At 38.5% G+C, this 20,390-nt stretch overlaps 1 protein-coding gene across 1 annotated transcript in view; it reads left to right on the top strand.

The window, feature by feature from the left end:
• The window catches only part of LTA4H (leukotriene A4 hydrolase), a 28,665-nt gene extending 8,287 nt beyond the window's left edge, over positions 1-20,378 (top strand). The window contains exons 4-19 of the mRNA XM_022562404.2: positions 312-380; positions 2,661-2,765; positions 4,423-4,475; positions 7,172-7,244; positions 7,515-7,655; positions 8,728-8,751; positions 9,245-9,315; positions 9,771-9,882; positions 10,437-10,581; positions 11,549-11,652; positions 12,085-12,155; positions 14,140-14,194; positions 16,434-16,529; positions 18,577-18,659; positions 19,313-19,417; positions 20,087-20,378. Of these exons, the coding sequence (XP_022418112.1) occupies positions 312-380; positions 2,661-2,765; positions 4,423-4,475; positions 7,172-7,244; positions 7,515-7,655; positions 8,728-8,751; positions 9,245-9,315; positions 9,771-9,882; positions 10,437-10,581; positions 11,549-11,652; positions 12,085-12,155; positions 14,140-14,194; positions 16,434-16,529; positions 18,577-18,659; positions 19,313-19,417; positions 20,087-20,204 (1,425 nt within the window). The 3' untranslated portion in view covers positions 20,205-20,378. The remainder of the gene's footprint in view (positions 1-311; positions 381-2,660; positions 2,766-4,422; positions 4,476-7,171; positions 7,245-7,514; positions 7,656-8,727; positions 8,752-9,244; positions 9,316-9,770; positions 9,883-10,436; positions 10,582-11,548; positions 11,653-12,084; positions 12,156-14,139; positions 14,195-16,433; positions 16,530-18,576; positions 18,660-19,312; positions 19,418-20,086) is intronic.
• Positions 20,379-20,390: the final 12 nt, after the last annotated feature.

Here is a 20,390-nt window from a genome sequence, read left to right as displayed (position 1 = left end):
AAAGAGCCCTTTTTTGTCAGGGTTCCTAACAGCTTCTCACTGGGCACTACTATTACTCAGGAATCACTGCCTAACATTGCTTCATGCGTCAGCTGAAATGTGAAGGTTGACCGTTACATTAAAAGGGGAAACCAGATTTTCTTAATCCACAGATCTACTTTTGCTACTTTAAAAGAGCTGAAGAAATGTGAGACATTTTGATCTTTAAAAAGAATGTGTCTAAGAACAATGCTGCAATTGTAATGATTTCTTAATGACTTGATTTATGAGACAGGGAAATAGCTGTTTCTTTTTTTTCCTCCCTCTCCCAGGCAATCCATTGTAGAGCAGTTCTTCCCTGCCAGGACACTCCTTCTGTGAAATTAACCTACAGTTCAGAGGTAAACATCACTGAAATTATTCACTGAATTAAATGATCCATACAATTATTTTAATAGGGATTACATTAAATCTGTGGATTTCTTTGGGTAGTATGGACATTTTAACAATATTAATTCTTCCAATCCATGAACACGGGATATCTTTCCAAAATGATCCATATAAGTAAATGTGGTATAAATGATAAGCAGAGATAAGAATTGATTTTTTTTTTTTTTTTTTGCGGTATGCGGGCCTCTCACTGTTGTGGCCTCTCCCGTGCGGAACACTGGCTTCGGACGTGCAGGCTCAGCAGCCATGGCTCACGGGCCCAGCCGCTCCGCGGCATGTGGGATCTTCCCGGACTGGGGCACGAACCCGTGTCCCCTGCATCGGCAGGCGGACTCTCAACCACTGCGCCACCAGGGAAGCCCAGAATTGAATTTTTATAGCTAGAAATACTTTACTTAATTAAATTCTACCTACCTGAAATATGTTAGAAAAAGGCTATGGATCCCATTTTGAATCTCTGTTTTAAAGGCAGTTGCAAACATAAGTATAAAAAAAAGAGGTGTCAGGAACTTCCCTGGCGGTCCGATGGTTAGGACTCCGCAGCCGGGGGTGCAGGTCTGATCCCTGGTCGGGGAACTGAGATCCCACATGGTGTATGGCGCAGCCAAAAATGAAATGAAATAAAATAAATCATTCTGATTTTAAAAGGAATTTAGAATTCTGGACCTAAAAACAAGAATTTGGGAGCAACTCTTTTTAACTTAAAAAAATTGACATTTGTAGGATTAAAGTTTCTATAAATGTACTCTACAGCCTTGTAAATATCTATCTAGGTATCCTAATGGGCATATATTGCAGACTTATCTGTATACATTTCCAACTTATTCTTGTTGTAGGTACTGCTAATCCTTTTAGGAAAAGGTAGACTATAATTAATAAATAAATACTATCCCAGAGGCTAGACTTACTTAGACCAGGCAAATAGAATTGAGGACCAACCTGTATTTATGGGGCCTTCTTGATTCCCATATCGTTCCACAACCAAACCACCCCTAGCATAGTGCTGCAGAAAACTTTACTTGGAGGCCAAGAATCCCTGGACTCTGGTGCTTTGTGACCACCTAGAGGGGTGGGATAGGGAGGGTGGCAGGGAGACGCAAGAGGGAGGGGATATGGGGATATATGTATACATATAGCTGATTCACTTTGTTATACAGCAGAAACTAACACCATTGTAAAGCAATTATACGCCAATAAAGATGTTAAAAAATTTTTTTTAAAAAGAATCCCTGGACTCTTCTCCACCACTTAATAACTGCATGACCTTGGGCAAGTCTTATGACCTCACAATCTCAGTTGTCTCATCTGTATAACCTATCACTGCTTAAATGAAGGGAGGAAGCAGAACCAAGGTACTTCCTGAATAGTTTTTAGCTCTAGGATCTATGGTTGTTGCAGCACTGATTCTGGAGGTCCTGATTCTGTGCCTGCCTCAGTAATAGCTTTGAGGACTGGGCCATGCAGGAAGAACATGAAAGCCTAGCACTGTTGGAATGGATGTTTGCTAGATCATTAATATTCAGGTGATGGTCCTTTATTCTGGCATTCATTAGAAGTAAGACTTGGAGAATCATGGAGATTCGGTACACACTTAAGTGACCATACAGTTTGTCCCATAAGGACCTTTTCCATACAAACTTCCAGAGAAAATTATTTCACATTTCTCAGTAATAAGTTTAAAAGTTTCTCACACTCATGACCCTTAAAAAGTAGAATTTGTAACTCCAAGTTTATGTTTTAAATACTAAATTTTTCAGAATTGTATTCTCTGATCTAAAGTGAGTATGGCATCCTTTTGAATCTCTTCTGAGGGTGTGGAGGGGAGCAGGGCCAGTGGCTACCATTGCCAGGCATGGTGCTGAGCTCTTCATTTATATTATTTATTCCTTGCAACAGTCCTATGAAGTATCACCCTCATTTGATGGGGGAAACTGAGGCTCGGGGAAGTTATTTGCCCAAGTGCATGAAGTTAGTAAGTGCAGAGCTGGGATTTTAACCTAGTTTCTACCAAATGCTCTTAATATGGATGGATGAATGGATAGGTAGATATGTCACCATCATTTTTAAAGAAGCCAGTTTTACATACTGCCAATTCTATTTATAAAAGTGATACAGAGGAATGTATTGGGTTCATAGTCTACTGTGTCGATAGTCAAAAAGCGGGGGGAAAGGTTATTTTACATAGAACTTTTCATGTATATCTTTATTTATATCTTTTCCTTCTCAATTAGGTGTCTGTCCCTAAAGAATTGGTTGCACTCATGAGTGCCATTCGTGATGGAGAAGCACCTGACCCAGAAGACGCGAGCAGGAAGATATACAGATTCAGCCAAAAAGTAAGATCTTAGGGTCTAGATTTTGTTTTAGTTGGTGGTGAACTACAAATAGCTTTTACCCATCCAGAGAGCAAAATGGCTTTTGAAATATTTCAGAATTTAGAAAGCAGCTCCTGCTTTTTGTTTTCTTCATTTCTTTTTCTTTTGCGCTTTTAAAATATTCGGTTCTGCTCGCAGTGTTGTACTGAAGTAGGAGGGTGCTGGATAGGCATGGCAGGGGGCGTGCCTGGTCCCATTTCCCTACATCCCAGTCAGTAGCAGGTTTCCTGTTTCTAAGTTACACTTTGACCTGCCCTGGTACCAGAGCTCGGGCGTGTGGTGGTGTATTGTTTACAGATGGAAGAGCTGTCCTAGACCAGAAAGCATTCTGTTACAGTACTTTTAAGTTAAAATTCCTAAGTAGCTGGTAGTTTGACTTGTATCTTTGACCTGTAATGAATTGTGTGTGTGTGTGTGTGTGTGTTTACTGATGCTTTTTATTTTTTTATATATTTTTATTGGAGTGTAATTGCTTTACAGTGTTGTGTTAGTTTCTACTGTACAACAAAGTGAATCAGCTATATGTATACATATATCCCCATATCACCTCCCTCTTGAGCGTTCCTCACACCCTCCATATTCCACCCCTCTAGGTCGTCACAAAGCATCGAGCTGATCTCCCTGTGCGATGTAGCTGCTTCCCACTATCTATTTGACATTTGGTAGTGTTTATATGTCAGTGCTACTCTCTCACTTCGTCCCAGCTTACCCTTCCCCCTCCCCGTGTCCTCAAGTCCATTCTCTAGTAGGTCTGCATCTTTATTCCCATCTTGCCCCTAGGTTCTTCAGGACCTTTTTTTTTTTTTTTTAGATTCCACATATATGTGTTAGCATACCGTATTTGTTTTTCTCTTTCTGACTTACTTTACTCTGTATGACAGACTCTAGGTCCATCCACCTCACTACAAATAACTTAATTTCGTTCCTTTTTATGGCTGAGTAATATTCCATTGTATATATGTGCCACATCTTCTTTATCCATTCATCTGTCGATGGACATCTAGGTTGCTTCCATGTCCTGGCTATTGTAAATAGAGCTGCGGTGAACATTGGGGTGCATGACTCTTCTTGAATTATGGTTTTCTTTCGTCCTCCTTAGCAGAACAGGCAACTAAGCCACAGTGGACAATTTTGCCCCTACCGCAGCTTCTGGGATTCCAAAACCTTCAGCACCCTCTCGTTGCTGGATTGCTTTGTATGTCTCTCAAATATACCAGGAGTGGTTTTAAGAAGGAATTTAAAACAAAGTTTTTTAATTCAAGAGAAAATGACAAGAAACTTAAAAGCATAGTTGCCTTTTTATATGTTAATTTTGTGAAATGCTTAAAATGTACCTTGTAATACTATGTGCAATCATGTTTTTCACATTTCAGAATCTTCCCTTGCTAATGGGATGAAAGGGAAATAGACGTTTTGAAATGTCTTTATATCGCAGTTTTGAACTATTTGACCCCCTCAAAAATGAGAACTATTTGAGAAGTACAAAAGGAAAGTAATCCACACTAATGTTTGGAGATTTGAAAGGAAATTTACTTACTTCTGAATACGAACTGTCTTATTCTGTAATATTTTTAAACACTAATTCGAGCATTTGGTGTGGTTTTTTTGCCACCTTTAGGTTCCGATCCCCTGCTACTTGATTGCTTTGGTTGTTGGAGCTTTAGAAAGCAGGTGAGCCTTTGAACACATTTTGAAGTTTATGAAAAGATTAAACCTTAGGTGTCTTGAACCTCTGTCGGATTAATTGGTAGGTCATTTTTGTATTTCTCAAGATATCAAGCCAACAGCTCTAGAAACATTCAAATCTAATCATGAAATGTAAGCAACAAATTAATTTTAAATTAAAAAAACTTTACCACTCACCCCTTAGACTTTCCAAGTATTATAGAGTGAGCATGGTCTTACCTACCTTTATAGATCTGGAATCTAAGTTTGAACAAGTCACTTCTCATAACCTCCATTTCCTCATCCTTAAAATAATAATATCCCCTTTCCTACTTCATTGGGTGGTTATGTGCAACAAATGAGATAAATTATTTTAAAGCACTTGGAAACCTATAAATATTACAGAAATGTAAGATATTTTGTTACAATTTTACCAGCAGCTAGAGTGCCCTTCTTTCTTAATTTCTTGTTTGTTCTTATTTCTAAACAACTGAAAATTAAGAGTGGCTATAGTAATCACATTCTTTAAATTGCCAGGGATGTGGACACAGTGGACAAATCAGGCAAATATAGATTCCAGGGCTTCCCTGGTGGCGCAGTGGTTGAGAGTCCGCCTGCCGATGCAGGGGACACGGATTCGTGCCCCGGCCTGGGAAGATCCCACATGCCGCAGAGCGGCTGGGCCCGTGAGCCATGGCCGCTGAGCCTGCGCGTCTGGAGCCTGTGCTCCGCAACGGGAGAGGCCACAACAGTGAGAGGCCCGTGTACCGCAAAAAAAAAAAAAAAAAAAAAAAAAAAAAATATATATATATATATATATATATATATATATATGTAGATAGATAGATAGATAGATAGATTCCAGTTCCAGCTGTAGCAGTTAACTATCTACATCCTTGGGCAACTCACCTCTCTGAGTTTAAGCTTCTTCGCCTAAAAACTGGAAATAATCATGTTTACTTCAAGGGATTTTTGTGAGGATTAACAGACCTAACATATGTAAAGGTCCTGGCCTATAGGAGGCACTCACAAATGATAATTATAATAATTGTCACAGCAGCTGACAGTTACCAGGTCTCATTAGGTACCAACTCCAAGGCATTATGCCCTTGAATTCTCACAACTCTGTGGAATGGATACAATTACTCTTTCTCATTTTACCAATATAGAAACTGATGTTCGGTGAGTTTAAATAACTGGCTCAGAGTCACAGAGCTAGGAAATGTCAGAGCCGGGACCCGTCCTAGACCATCTGACTTTAGAGCCCATGCGGCATAGAACTCTGCTGTCTGGAGTGGCAGCCACTAACCACATGAGGCTTGAGATGTGCTGGAAGTGTAAAATACACACCGGATTTCTAAAGACTTCATATGAAAAGAAAGAATGCAAAGTATTGCATTCATAATCTTTCATGCTGATTACATGTCAAAATGATACTATTTTGGATATATTGGTTTAAACAAAATATATTATTAAAATTAATTTCATCTGCTTCACTTTGCCTTTTTTAAAAAATGTGGCTACTGGACAATTTATAATTACACACGTGGCCCACATTTGTGGCTCTCATTCATTTATATTGGCTAGCACTGGCTACCACTGCTACTCACTGTGGTCTACAAACCAATAGCTTTGGCATCACCTGGGAGCTGGTTAGAAATGAAAGTCCTTGGGTCCTACCCCGGACCTACTGAATCAAAATTTGTATCTGAACAACCCCCCCAGATAGTTTGTATGCACACTGAAGTCTGAGAGGCCCTGCCCTAGAATCCACTGCCTCTCTGGGCCAGGATATCAAGGCAAAGACTTATTGTTTGGGGTTTGGCATTGCATAACAGTTTTAAGATGAAATTTACATGAAAAAAATATTTTTGAGTTCTAGTCCTATATAAGTGATATATAGTTCTATTTGTTTCTTCTTTTTTTATTGTGGTTAAAAAAAAAAACACAAAATTTACTGTCTCAACCAGTTTTAAATGTACAGTTCAGTAGTCACTAGTGTTAAGTATATTCATGTTGTTATGAAACAGATTTCCAGAACTTTTTCATCTTGGAAAACTGAAACTCTGTACTCTTTAAACAGCAACTCCCCTTTCCACCTCCCTCCAGTCCCTGGTAACCATTGTTCTATTTTCTGTTTCTCTGGGTTTGACTACTTTATATACCTCGTAAGTGGAATCGTAGAGTACTTGTTCTTCTGTAACTGCCTTATTTCACTTAGCATAATGTCCTTAAGTTTCTTCCATGTTACAGCATGTGACAGGATTTCCGTCTCTCTCTGTTTGTTTCTTCTTATTTAAAAGTGTTCAACCTTTAAGTGCATAACAGAGTTTACATCCACCCCCTTCTGGAATAATCTCTTACTGAGCCGTGACTGGGTTTCTATAGTTGTAAGATTGAGGGAAGAAACTAGATCCCTAAAGGTCTTACCAGAGCCAGTAAGCTAACCTTTGGGGGCGCTTCACATCAAGTTTTCATGTGGCCCAGACTGCACCCCCTTATAGACATGCAGACTTATTGCCGCGTTTACAACAGGAGGTTTGTACCTCAGAGAAGCCGCTTAGCCTCACCTCCTCCCCATAAGCACGTAGTACATCACACTGCTTCTGTAAGGATTCGTGTACAACAGTTTAAATCGTTCCTAGAACCAGGTGAGTAATTTGCTTTGAATTTCATTTTTATTAAGCTTTTCCATTTTGCAGGCAGATTGGCCCAAGGACATTGGTGTGGTCTGAGAAAGAGCAGGTGGAAAAGTCTGCTTACGAATTTTCTGAGGTTCGTCATAAAGTTACCCTTTTTAACAACTGTGGTAGATGGTAGATTTAAGATTTTGAGTATGAAATGCGGTGCTTTTAAGTAATGTAGTAAAAGAATCAAATAGTATATCTTATTTTAGGTGTTTGCAGTTGATGCATTTTTGGGTATCATTTTCATTTAAAATAAGCATCATTAATTCATAGCCTTCACAGAAAGCAATGTACACTTTAAAGAAATTTATTATGGCAATTTGTAAGACATACAAATATATATACATTAATTTTCCAGACTGAATCTATGCTTAAAATTGCAGAAGATCTGGGAGGCCCATATATTTGGGGGCAGTATGACCTATTGGTCCTGCCGCCATCCTTCCCTTATGGCGGCATGGAACATCCTTGCCTCACTTTTGTAACTCCTACTCTGCTGGTAAGTGTAAATTTTTCTTCATTTGAAGTTGACTTTTCCTCAAACATAAACCTAGATATGAAGAGCCTTAGACTCCTAATAATAAAAAGACTTTTTTAAATAATAAAAGTCTTTTATTTATGTAACCCTTGTTTCTTATTTGACGCTTATTGTGGTTATTATCATCACCTCAACTTTCTAAAGAAAATAATTTGGCCATTTGGGAGAAAAGAACATAGTGTTCAAGGTGCTTTAGGATGCTGGGGGAGGAGGGCTATGTAACAACAGTCTATCGATGAATTGTGTGTCCAAAGAAACTATACCATTTACACTTGGCATATAGGTACTGGTTAAAAAACAAAACAAAACTCAGTTTACCATAACAAGGAAAGAATTAGCCCACAGTATATAGCTATATTTTATATGCCTTTGTTCGCTACTTTAAACCCTTCCTAGAACCAAGTGAGTAATGGATTAGCAACTAAATAAGTAAAACACACTATAGGACACTACAGACTTTTCTTAAATATGCTGCAGGTAATAAGGAGTGAATGAAGGTACCTAAGAGTGAATAAGAGCGGATATAAAAAAATAGAAGAGGAGGGCTTCCCTGGTGGCGCAGTGGTTGAGAGTCCGCCTGCCGATGCAGGGGACACGGCTTCGTGCTCCGGTCCGGGAAGATCCCACATGCCGCGGAGCGGCTGGGCCCGTGAGCCATGGCTGCTGAGCCTGCGCGTCCGGAGCCTGTGCTCCACAACGGGAGAGGCCACAATAGTGAGAGGCCCGCGTACCACAAAAAAAAAAAAAAAAATAGAAGAGAAGAAATGTTTCCTGCAAGTTAGAGACAGGTATACTGGCTCCTGTGGTATTGGAAAAATTCCCAAGATTAGGGAGAGAAAGAATAATGCTATGTTTTAATCCTGCATTTTAAAAAATTTCTCCAGTACATGTTGCTTTTGAACTCTTTGGAGTGCCACAGCAGAAATACAGTGGACCATAAATGTTGGAATACTATGTCTTGACATAGGCAGTCTTTTAGATATAGTCTGTAATTTGATTTCTGAAATATGAAGGTAATCTTCTTCTTTTTTAGGCAGGTGACAAGTCACTCTCCAACGTAAGTTAAAATTTATTATCATGGTCTTATCCTCAAGAAGTATTAAGTCAAGTGATTTTAAAATATCCATTGTGTCATTATATTGAAGACATGATTATAAAAGATAACTTGGGGATTCTAGTTGCAAGACATTACTACATAATCAGTAGGATTTAACAGATTTAAGAACATTTTATGGTTTGATCTCTTATGTTTATGAAATATTTTTTAATGCAGTGAAGTATCCATTTATTATTTTCTAAATAATATTTTGTTTCTAATTTTGTAAACTATACTATACTTTTTTTTTATCTTTGGCTAAATTGTGATTTTTTTTTTTTGCTTAATTGAATAATTCCTTGAATATCTCAGCTAATGTTAAAAAAACTTGAACAATGTGGAAAAAAATAAATTGAACAACGTGGAATTGGAAGAACTAGAATGCTTACATAATGAGTTATTTTAGGTTAAGATAATCAATTTCACCATTAATCACTTCTACTATTTCCTTTAGGTTATTGCACATGAAATATCTCATAGTTGGACAGGAAATCTAGTGACCAACAAAACTTGGGATCACTTTTGGTAAGATTTATTATTATTATTTCTTTATTGGTTCTAGTTATTGATTTCTTTCCCTGCCTTCCACCACCTTGAATTGGTTTGTGTGTATACCTTTGTTATCATCTCTTTGGTAGACAGGGATTTTTTAAAAATTCTGTAATACTTATCACAATGTCAGGTAGAATAGAGGTTTTCAGTTTGATGCTGTTTAGTTCCTGGTATGGTCACATTTTAATACATGGACACATAAAACCAGAGCCCTGGCTTCATTTCCCCTGCTTCCATCTTCTGGGCTGGGCTTCCCATTGTTCTGAACTGAATGCAAGGAAGCCACGCAGAGCAGTCTGCTTAGACTTGAGTATTCATACTTTACAATTGCTTTGCTCTGTAGAAACACCAAAAAGAAAATACCTTGTTGATTGCAGTGCCTTTTTCTCTCAGCTGTGTCAGTGTTTTTATTTTTCAATTATTTTCAGGTTAAATGAAGGACATACTGTATACTTGGAACGCCACATTTGTGGACGGTTGTTTGGTGAAAAGTTCAGACATTTTCATGCTCTGGGAGGATGGGGAGAACTCCAGAACTCGGTAAATGAGTCATACTTTTAAAAGCATTCATCCCAAGTTGTGTAGATGTTCAAAAATTCAGTTTGTAAAGCAGCTTTACTAAGTAGCAGTAAGAAAGTCATTTTTACCAGTGTGGGAAATCAAGCAGATACTGGTATGATGTTCTGTTGTTACCTGTTAGTCATTATCCTGTGTAAGGTCATGTTCATGACCAGTAGGACCTCACTGGGGCTTTGCAATAATATAGTTGGTGACTCTGTTTGAATTTTATTTGGTGTATTTATGTCATTTTTAAATGCTCTCTCCTGAGAGCTGAATTTGCTAACCAGGCATTAAAACATTTTTCTAGTCTTTTATTGAGCAAGAAATATCATGGAACCTTGCGCTAGTAGGCATTCCATTAATAGACTTCCAGAAATGTGTACTAACATATCCTACAGTTTCCAGTCTCTAGTTTAAGTTCTAAATTCCCCTAAAGTTATGCCACGGAGTGTAGTAACACTTCTTAGTAGCTTGTGTACATGGTGGTAACCAGACTTCATATTTGAACATTCCTCTAATTTTGCGTCTCACAGATAAAGACTTTTGGAGAGACACATCCTTTCACCAAACTTGTGGTTGATCTGACGAACGTAGACCCTGATGTGGCTTATTCTTCAGTTCCCTATGAGAAGGGCTTTGCTTTACTCTTTTACCTTGAACAGCTTCTTGGAGGACCAGGCAAGCAGTTGGCATTTTCTGATTTTTTTGTTTTGAGGGTAACAGAAAGAATTTTTAACTGTTGCTTTTGCTCCATTTTATTCTTCCAGTTCATTTTTTATGTAGCTGCTAAAGAAATCTGTATCGTTTTCTAATGTTTCCTCTCTACTTAAAACCTTGACTAACCTCTGCATTCTAAATTATGCTGCTTGACTTATAAAAAGCTCATCAGTATTTTAAAAATTAGGAAACTAGTATGTGCTCATTGAAAAAAATTGTGTGTGGTACAGAAATTTGTAAGAGTCATAAGTGAGAGTCCTTCAGTTTGGTGTGTATGGCTCCAGATCTTTTTCAAAGTTAAGTGGACAGATATATATAGATATATATACATATAGTTACTTTAATTACAGAAAACGGATCATACTATATATTTCTTCTACATTTATTTTTTAATTCAACAATATTTTACATACATCCTTCCATGTCAGAACTTACAAATCTATCTTGTGCTTTTTAATGCCATCATAGTATCTCATTATATATGTGTGCTGAGTTTACGTATCCTTCCCCATTGATGGGCATTTAAAAGTGCTCTCCTTAGTCAATGGACTTTGAATGCCCTCCCTCATCTGGATCCATTCTGTCTGTCCAATCTTATTTTCCTCTTTTCAAGTTATACAAAGATCGTTGGTCTTGGAACTTGTGTTGTGTATTCCTTTTGTGTGTCTTGTGTCATCCCCTTACCTCTAATTAGGATTTCTCTTATGCCTTCCAACAAATTACATATGTTCTTCAAGGTACAACTTAAGTCCTACCTCTGTTTTTGAACATTCTTTTACTCTTCAAGTCCTCATTGGTTTCCCTATTTTCTGAATGTTCTCTGTTCTCCATGGTTTGGTACAATGCAAGGCACCAAAGAATGTGTTAACTAATTACCTTTCTATTAATTGACTTCTTTTTTCTTTTCTTCTTTTTGAAAAACTCTTAGAGGTTTTCCTAGGATTCTTAAAGGCTTATGTTGAGAAATTTTCCTACAAGAGCATAACCACTGATGACTGGAAGGATTTCCTGTATTCCCACTTTAAGGATAAGGTTGGATTCTAAAACCTTTCTTATTGTGCATGTTCAATATATCTTTATTTAATGGCTATTTGTTAGGTTGATTTGAATTACTTAATAGTAGTATTAGTTTAGAATTTAAGATTCAATCTTTCATTCAGTATTTTCCTGTTTAAAATGTGATCTCAACAGTATGAACTAATGTGTAGAATTTTCCTATTTCAGAGCAATCTACAGTGGTATGTTTCAGAAATTTGTGTGTGTACTTAATTTTCCTATTTTATTTAAAAGAACATTACTGATTAACATAAATTTATTTTAGAAAAGAGACTTAGAAATTATCTTGACATGTCAGTGTAGACAAAATTATAGATTTGAGGTCCTAAAAGTCAGTTTTAGATTTTTTTGTTTTTTTCAAGAGAAAAGATTGTTCTGTAGCAAACTGGGTGTTCCTTCTGTTCTCAGGTTGATATTCTAAATCAAGTTGATTGGAACGCCTGGCTGTACTCTCCTGGACTGCCCCCTGTGAAGCCCAAGTCAGTACTTACCTACTAATGCTTTTCCTTCTCATTCTCCTAAATCCTAGAGCTCCTCAAAATATCTGAAAGGGTTTTATGCCTTCCTTAAGCTATTACTAGTTTGTGATGAGAGTTGAGTTCATAGGAGTTAGAACCTTAACGCTGAGGTCCAAAAAGTCATTTCCATGATATTATAAATATAAATTAGTTCAGTTCATTGCAGGTAATTATTGAGTGCCCCCTTTCTGCACAAGGATGGTGAGAGATACAGAAAAGAAAAAGATATTGCCCTTTCCTTGAAAACGTTTGCAGTAAGAAAAATAACATAGAAGCATCATGTCCCTCATTACAACAGTGTCATAAGTTACCACCCTCACTTCCAGAGGAGGCACATGAGGCTCAGCTAGGGCAACGTGTCTTGCTGAATGCTGCACAGCAAGTCATGAGAGTTGAGATTCAAATCCTCGTCATCGTAAACGCTCCATTACGCTGTCCTTTAAACTAAACACCTTCCTCAAATCAGGGACCTGAACACTGGTCTTCCAAGAGTCACATTAGGAGATGCTAACTACCCCATGTTGCAGCCAGGAACTTGCTGCTCCCTCCACCCTTTACCCACTTAATTCCAAGCACAACTCAAGAACCACTTCCTGACGAAAGCGTTCCTTGACCTCTCTAACTAGGCCAAGTCTCCCGTTTCGGGTTTCTCGGTGCTGTGTGTCGCCTCTTCACAGCTCCACAGTCGTAATCTTAGATTTGTGTGAGTATTAAATCTTTCTCCTTCACTACACTGAAGCACTATGAGAAACAGGGCTCATACCTGATTCACTCATTACTTTTCTTAGGACCCTGCCCTAAGTAAGGGTTGCTTCCCCTTCCCTGGGCTGATCCTTATTTAATTTTTTTCATTACAATGAGAAGGAAGTTTTGGGCACCAAGAAACAGACCAGCCAAAGGTCTTTTTTTTACTCTCCTGGTGTTCCTTATGAGATCAGTGCTGTCATGCTCTAATTGAAGGTGAGGAACTGCCTGCACAGTCAAGGACCTCTGGTCCCACTTGGTCTTGAGGGCAAACAAAAGGGCTTGCCTACTGTCCACAGCCCACTTCATGAAGATAAACTGGAAGCTGATTCAAAGAAGGTCACTGCTTTGACCCCTTTCTTATCTCCCCCAGGGCACAAACTCTCTGAAAGCAAGTTCAGTGGTCACTTCTAATCAAAACTTACCTCATCTAGGCCCTGCAGGGCAGGTACCCCTCTGTTCTCTACCAGTAACATTTCACAGCAAGTAAGCATGACTTATGGACAAAGAAGGATGTTTTACAAGAATTTTGCACACATTACATGGTCTCCTGCATTGCTGCAAAATGTATGACTTGTTTTCCAAGTTGAGAACACATAAACCTTAGCACAGCTTGCTTTGCTTAATGGTCAGAGTTCGTGAATTCTGCTTTCTTCTGAAAAGAGAGGATCAAAATCACATGATTTCGGAGTCTCCCAAGGGTGTCACCGTTATTTCCCCATTGTCTAGAACAGTGCCTGTCACATAGCAGTTGCTCGCAGATCTGTTGGATGTTTAGATGGTTGGAACGACAGAAAGGAAAAGGCACGAGAGCAAGGACTTTGTGGTGTTTACCACGTTGTCCTGAGTGCCTGGAACTGTTCCTACCATCCGGGAAACAATACGCTCAACTCAGCCCCAGCCCCTTCAGCATACTGCAGAAGCATGTGACTGTCTCTGCTGAGAGGTTCTGGCATTCTCTCCAAAGAATAATCCAGGGTTTCATTAATTTGGTATCCAGTTGGATTTCTGTGTTCTTAGAGGAGACCAGTAATCTTTAAGTCAGGTAGAAGATTTCCTATTTCCATCACTCTGGAGTTGTTTATCTTTATTTTCAAAGAACTTTGAAATTTAAGTATGTTCTGTAACTTCAAAATGGCATTGATGCAAAAGCATGTGCCTTTTTATAAAATGTAATCTCTAATATTCTGAATCTTTGCAGCTATGATATGACTCTGACAAATGCTTGTATTGCCTTAAGTCAAAGATGGATTACTGTGAGTAGTAATGTATGATTTTTGACTCCTTTTTGAATTGTACAAATGTGTCTCTACTCAATGAAGTGGGGAGTGGTGCTTTACTTATGAACTCATGTATTTGGAGTTACTATTCCTAAGTCAAGTTTATCCAAAATGATATTATACCAGACCTCAATGTGTAAAGTTAAGTTTGAGGGGGAAAACAAATGGATGTTGATGGTATTAGTTCTGATTTTTCTTGCTCTTAAAAGGGAAAGGGGTGGGGGAATATAGGCCTCTTAGAGGAGAGTAAGTGATTTTTAGGAAAGATGAATGGGCTCTTAGAAGAATAGATAGGGAGGTATGATAGTTTGCACCAAAGTTTGTCTGGGTGTGGAGAATAAGAGAGAGGAGTAGAAAGCTCCAGGTATTGGGAGACCCATTAAGGGTCAGAGGAAGGAAGAGAAACCAACTCAGGAGTAAGGCAAATTGGGGAAATGGAACAAGAAACCATGGCAAAAGAGACCCTAATTTTAAATAAAATATAAACATCTTTTTGGAGATTCTCATAACATCATAACAAAGTTAGAGCATTACTGACTTTTTAGATCTAAGTTCAAGATTTTTTTGTAAGCAAATATAAAATCTAACAACTTCTGGGCTTCCCTGGTGGAGCAGCGGTTGAGAATCTGCCTGCTAATGCAGGGGACACAGGTTCGAACCCTGGTCTGGGAGGATCCCACATGCCGCGGAGCAACTAGGCCCGTGAGCCACAACTACTGAGCCTGCGCATCTGGAGCCTGTGCTCCGCAACAAGCGAGTCCGCGATAGTGAGAGGCCCGCGCACCGCGATGAAGAGTGGCCCCCGCTTGCCACAACTAGAGAAAGCCCTCGCACAGAAACGAAGACCCAACACAGCAAAAATAAATTAATAAACTCCTACCCCCAACATCTAAAAAAAAAAAATTCTAACAACTTCTTATCAGAGCAGTAGGCAGGTTGTACACATATGTACCTCCTCTGTCGATACTTTGCCCTCCCCATCTCATCCTTCTCTCTACCCACCTTGCCCTGCCATGTAACCATGACCATGAATTTTGGTTTATCATTCCCCTGCTCTTTGTTTTTACCACTAATAAATATATCCTCAATAGGTAGTTTAAATTTGCATGTTTTTGAGCAGAGAATGAGATCTGTAAGTTTTAATATTTAGGTGAGGTTCTTAAGAGGGAGGAAGTTCTGATATTAAGGGTGGTTTTTTTGGTTTGTTTTTTTGTTTTTTTGTTTTTTGTTTTTTTTTGCAGTACACAGGCCTCTCACCGTTGCAGCCTCCCCCATTGCGGAGCACAGGCTCCGGACGCGCAGGCCCAGCGGCCATGGCCCACGGGCCCAGCCGCTCCGCGGCATGTGGGATCGATCCTCCCGGACCGGGGCACGAACCCGCGTCCTTAAGGGTGTTTTGAAGGGGGAGGAAGATGTAAAATAAATGATTCTTTACAAGGATGTATATGCATACATTAAATTTTCTGGAAGGATATACATATTAATATAGGTTCCTGAGGAGTGGGACTTGGAGACAGGGAGCAAAAGCAAAGGAATTTTTCATTTGGTCCTATTTGATTTTTTTTTAACCTTTGCATATATTTCTTGTAAAGTTAAAAGAAACCCTAGTTTAAAACTATTTTAAAAGATTTTTAAAATACTTATTTTGATAAGCTTTTTTTAATGTTCCTCAATTATTTCCTCAAAGATAATTTGCAATGAATCCTAAATTGAAAAGTACAGACCCACTTTTCTTTTTCCTTAAATGATTTCCAAGATTAAGTGGGGAAAATAGAATGTGTGAAGATGAAGGGAAAGATCTGTTTGTGGCCTTACGAGTTCATTCGTGTGATATTTAAAAGAATATGCAATTTGATTATTTACCCACATTTTCAAATTGGCCTATAAACAGTTGACATGCTTTTTTGTAGCATTTCTTTGCTTTGGAAATCTATATATCGTGAATTGTACAGACGTTGTCAAAAGTTTCCTCCACTGTTACTATTAATAGTCTAATTTGTCTTAAGTAATATAGATTTAGGTGTCATATCAGCTCTTTAAGTTATAGTTATGCCATCTCAGAATGATTAAAATAGCTAACGTTCAAATTTATTTTTTATAATCTTATACATCCTTGTATTTCTCTTTCTTAACTTTTACTTTTATGTCAGATAAACCAATACATATTATTGAATCGTACACGAATGGCAGAGTAATCAGGCAACATTTATTTCAGGGCAAAGAAGATGATTTAAATTCGTTCAGCTCAGCAGACCTAAAAGACTTCTCTTCTCATCAGGTGAATGAATTTTTAGCACAGATGCTCCAGAAAGTAAGTACTAGCTCAAAATATTAGAAATTAAAATGGGCATAAAGGCACAGCATTTATGGTTGAACCCCACTTGGAAAAAATATCCATGTGGAAACTAACAGAAAAAATGGTTTGGTAAAATCCATTCGTTTACTTAAAAACATTTGTTGAATGCCTGCTATGTTTAGTATTGTACTGAATATAAAAATACGTAAGAAAGAAATATGCCGGGTCCTCAAAAAGTTTATAATCTAGTAGGAAAGGTCTCAAGTGCAAAATTTAGCAATAAAAGGAGGGATTTTAGGTGTCATTTGAGAAAAAAGCGAAGAAGGACTCCCTTCCAACTGGGGTAATCAGGAAGGATTTCGGAGGAGTGGGGCTTGATTTGAGAAGAGCAGGGTCAGCAGGGAGATAGAAGGAGCAGCAAGTGACAGCGTGGCAGGAGGAGGAAGTCGTGGCCCTGGGAAAGAGGTTAATGAAGAGAACGCTAGAAACACTGCTGGGATCTGATGTGCTTGCTGTGTCTTGAATGCCAAGCTAAGAATGTTAGGTTTGATTCCAGGCAGTCGCAGAGGATTTAACATTTTTAACAGGAGAGTCATCTGATGAAATGGTGATTACGAAGACCATTCCTCTGGTGTTGGGGAGGCTGGATTGACATGAGGAACGCTGGGGGTGAAGTTAGTTGGGAGACTCAGAGGAGTACAGGACAGGCTGGAGGGAGCTGGCGGGAAGGGAAAGAGCAGGACAGTGAGAGGGAGACACATAGGATGGAGCATGGGGTTTGGGGACTGACTGGGTTGGGGGTTAACAGGAAGGAGTCCAAGCAGATTTGAAGGTTTCAAAGCCAGGTGACTAAAAGAATATGCGAAGCTGAGAGGAGATGCTGTATGTTGAGAGGGAGACAGTGATGGGGTCTTTACTATTACATGACAGGGAGCTCTTAGGTCTAAAGACCTTGGGAGGGATGGAAGAAGACTTTGAACAGAATTTCCTATGGAACTGATGCAAAATGAGGATCAGGAATTTAAAGCAACCGGAGTCTTAGAGAACCCATTAGGGCACGAAGCCGTCACCGCGGTTTCACACATTTCTGTAGCCCCGCCTGCCGTGTGGCCTGGAGCCACGAAGAGAGAAAGCATGATGCGCCGACTTGCGAGCAGGCACAGCAAACATGGGAAAGTAACGAGGTGACCTAGGACGTGACCTTAACCAGCCGGCCTACCCGGCTGGACTTGGAGATTGGTGGAAACGAAACAATCTGGGACGGGTCCAGCAGTCAGTGAGAGCCGAGTGTGGGTGAGCGTTCTGTAAGACGCGGAAGTGGCTGGAGCGGGAGGTTTCCATCTACCACGTGATTCCTCCGCCTGCATCCCGCGGGCACCGCCGACGCTCCGCCTGCCCAAACTGAGCGCTGCTTTCTCTCCTTCACCCAAGCTTGTGCTCCCTTTAGCGCGGGTTAACCTGGGCACGGGAGTTTATGAACCCCCTGAAACTGTACATACAACTTGGTGTTATACGGTAAATGTATCCCACCCGCCTCAGGAAAGGGTCCGTATTAGGCATCAGATTCTGAAAAGGGTCTGTAATATAAAAGTTTAAAAACTGCTATTTTGTAGGGGTATAGATCATTCAAAAGGGATTTCGGAGGAAACATACAAAGATAAAGCTGGGGGAATCAGTGAGGAAAAAAATTAACTGTGATTGAATCTGGAGAACAGGATAAATTTAAGATATTTAAGGTATAAGGAAGAACTTGAAATTTCGACTCTGGAGAGGTTCGGAAAGTTAGTGCTTTACATATACCAGAAAGTCTGAAGAGAGTACTTCTCATTTACCTCTCCATGTACCTCGCAAATTAAATTATCCCTTGGCTCCTAGTAGGATATCCTTATTCAGAATAAATTTGCACAAAATTTATTTTAGTGTGCATTTGTTTCTTTTATCTAACTTATTTCTATTTTATAAAATATTGAGGATTTTAATCTGGCTAAGAATTTCTCTCCAGCTCCTTTCTTCCAAGGAATCCTGTTGAAATGATACATTATACTTCTTTATTTTGCTCTAGGCACCTCTTCCATTGGGGCACATAAAGCGAATGCAAGAGGTGTACAACTTCAATGCCATTAACAATTCTGAAATACGATTCAGGTACATCATTTTAACTTGTCTCTGTGGAAGAAAGTGGAAAACTAGTTTAAAAAGTGGAGAAAGGGAAAGCAGCGTATGAGACATACATGAGTCTTGAAAAATCCTTTTCAAATTTACTGCATCTATATACATAATTATAATGGTCTTTAAGAAGTAGTTGCAATATCTGTAAGATGATAGTACTAATTTTTTTGTTAGAATTTATTCTAAGCTTCTCTTGCCTTTAAAAAAATTAGAATTAAAGATTCATTGGTAAATGGGCATTCTTCCTCTTGGGCTCTGAAATGGGAATAGTTAGAAATCTTTGATTCTGTTCATCTTTTTTAATTCAAATTTGTAGCGTGAGCTTAAATCAAAGTTTTATTCCTTCCGAAATTGCATATGTAAGGTCTATAGGCACCTACATAATCCAAACCCTTTAAAACATATGATCTTTTTCAAGAACAAACTATTCTTCTTTCTCTTCTCCAATTATTGAATGGTATGTATAAGGATTTGAGATTCTCAGAATAAAGACATAATATAAAGTGGTGTACAGTGTAAGTATAATGGGATTATTCATCATTACAAAAGTAATTTTCAGATATACCTGTCATATCCTGCTTCTTTCTCCTCATTTCCTACCCCATACCCCCTAAAAACCCTCCTTTTAGATGGTTACGACTCTGCATTCAATCGAAATGGGAGGAAGCAATTCCTTTGGCTCTAAAAATGGCGACTGAACAAGGAAGAATGAAGTTTACACGACCCTTATTCAAGTAAGAACCAAGTCTCACTATGCTTTGACTTTATATAAGGAATGGGGAAGAAAAATCTTAAACAGATGTTTTTGATGTTGCTAAAATACTTTGAAAAAATGCAATCTAAAAATAATATTTTTAAATTTGTTAAGGATTATAGATACAATTTTGGAATAGGAATTAACACTTCTAAATATTTAAAGTTTGAGATGATTTCGTTAGTTTTTTAGAAGGATTATATATGGATTACCTATTATGGGCCATATAGGGTTAGACCCTGGTGAAAAGGAAATAAATCGAAGATAATCTTATATACACAAAAAGATCTTTAAAAGCAAGTAGAAGATGAGTAGGGAAGGACAAGAAAAAAGTGTCTGAAGTTAAATGCAAGAAGGATCAAACAGGTAAAGCCAAACCTTTTTGCTTCAAATGTTGCAATAAGGTAGACTAGGTTGCTTGACATATATTAAAGGAATGCTTGATAAAAGTGAAAAAAGTTGTATCTTGGCAACAAGATACAATTTAAGAATATCTCAGTGAAGTTGTTTTGACTATGAATTTGGCAGGAATTCTGAAAAAAATATAACCAAGACATAAATATCTATTATTAATCTGTTTGCAAGTATAATAAAATTTGCCGAAATAAGTCAAGTCATTATCCATCTTTCTTTTTTTTTTTTAATGCAGGGACCTTGCTGCCTTTGACAAATCCCACGATCAAGCCATCCGTACCTACCAAGAGCACAAGGCGTGTATGCACCCTGTGACTGCCATGCTTGTGGGGAAAGATTTAAAAGTGGATTAAGGACCTGTCCATTGCTGATTTAAGACATTTCTCTTTTTAAAATTGAATTCATAAAGAAATACAAAATTTCAGCTCACATTGTAACTTAAAATGTCTTTTTAGTTTTGGCTTTTTATTGTTTGGTCAGTGATTTTTTTTTTTTCCATAAATAAAGCTGATCTATCTCCCCTCCCACCCCTGGTGGCA

This window comes from Delphinapterus leucas, chromosome 11, assembly GCF_059928025.1.
Source record: "Delphinapterus leucas isolate spDelLeu-1000000601 "Yukka" chromosome 11, BTC_Dleu_Yukka2, whole genome shotgun sequence".
Taxonomy (NCBI): Eukaryota; Metazoa; Chordata; class Mammalia; order Artiodactyla; family Monodontidae; genus Delphinapterus; species Delphinapterus leucas.
The sequence above is the reverse complement of the archived record's forward strand: the minus strand, read 5'-3'. Positions and strand labels throughout refer to the sequence as shown.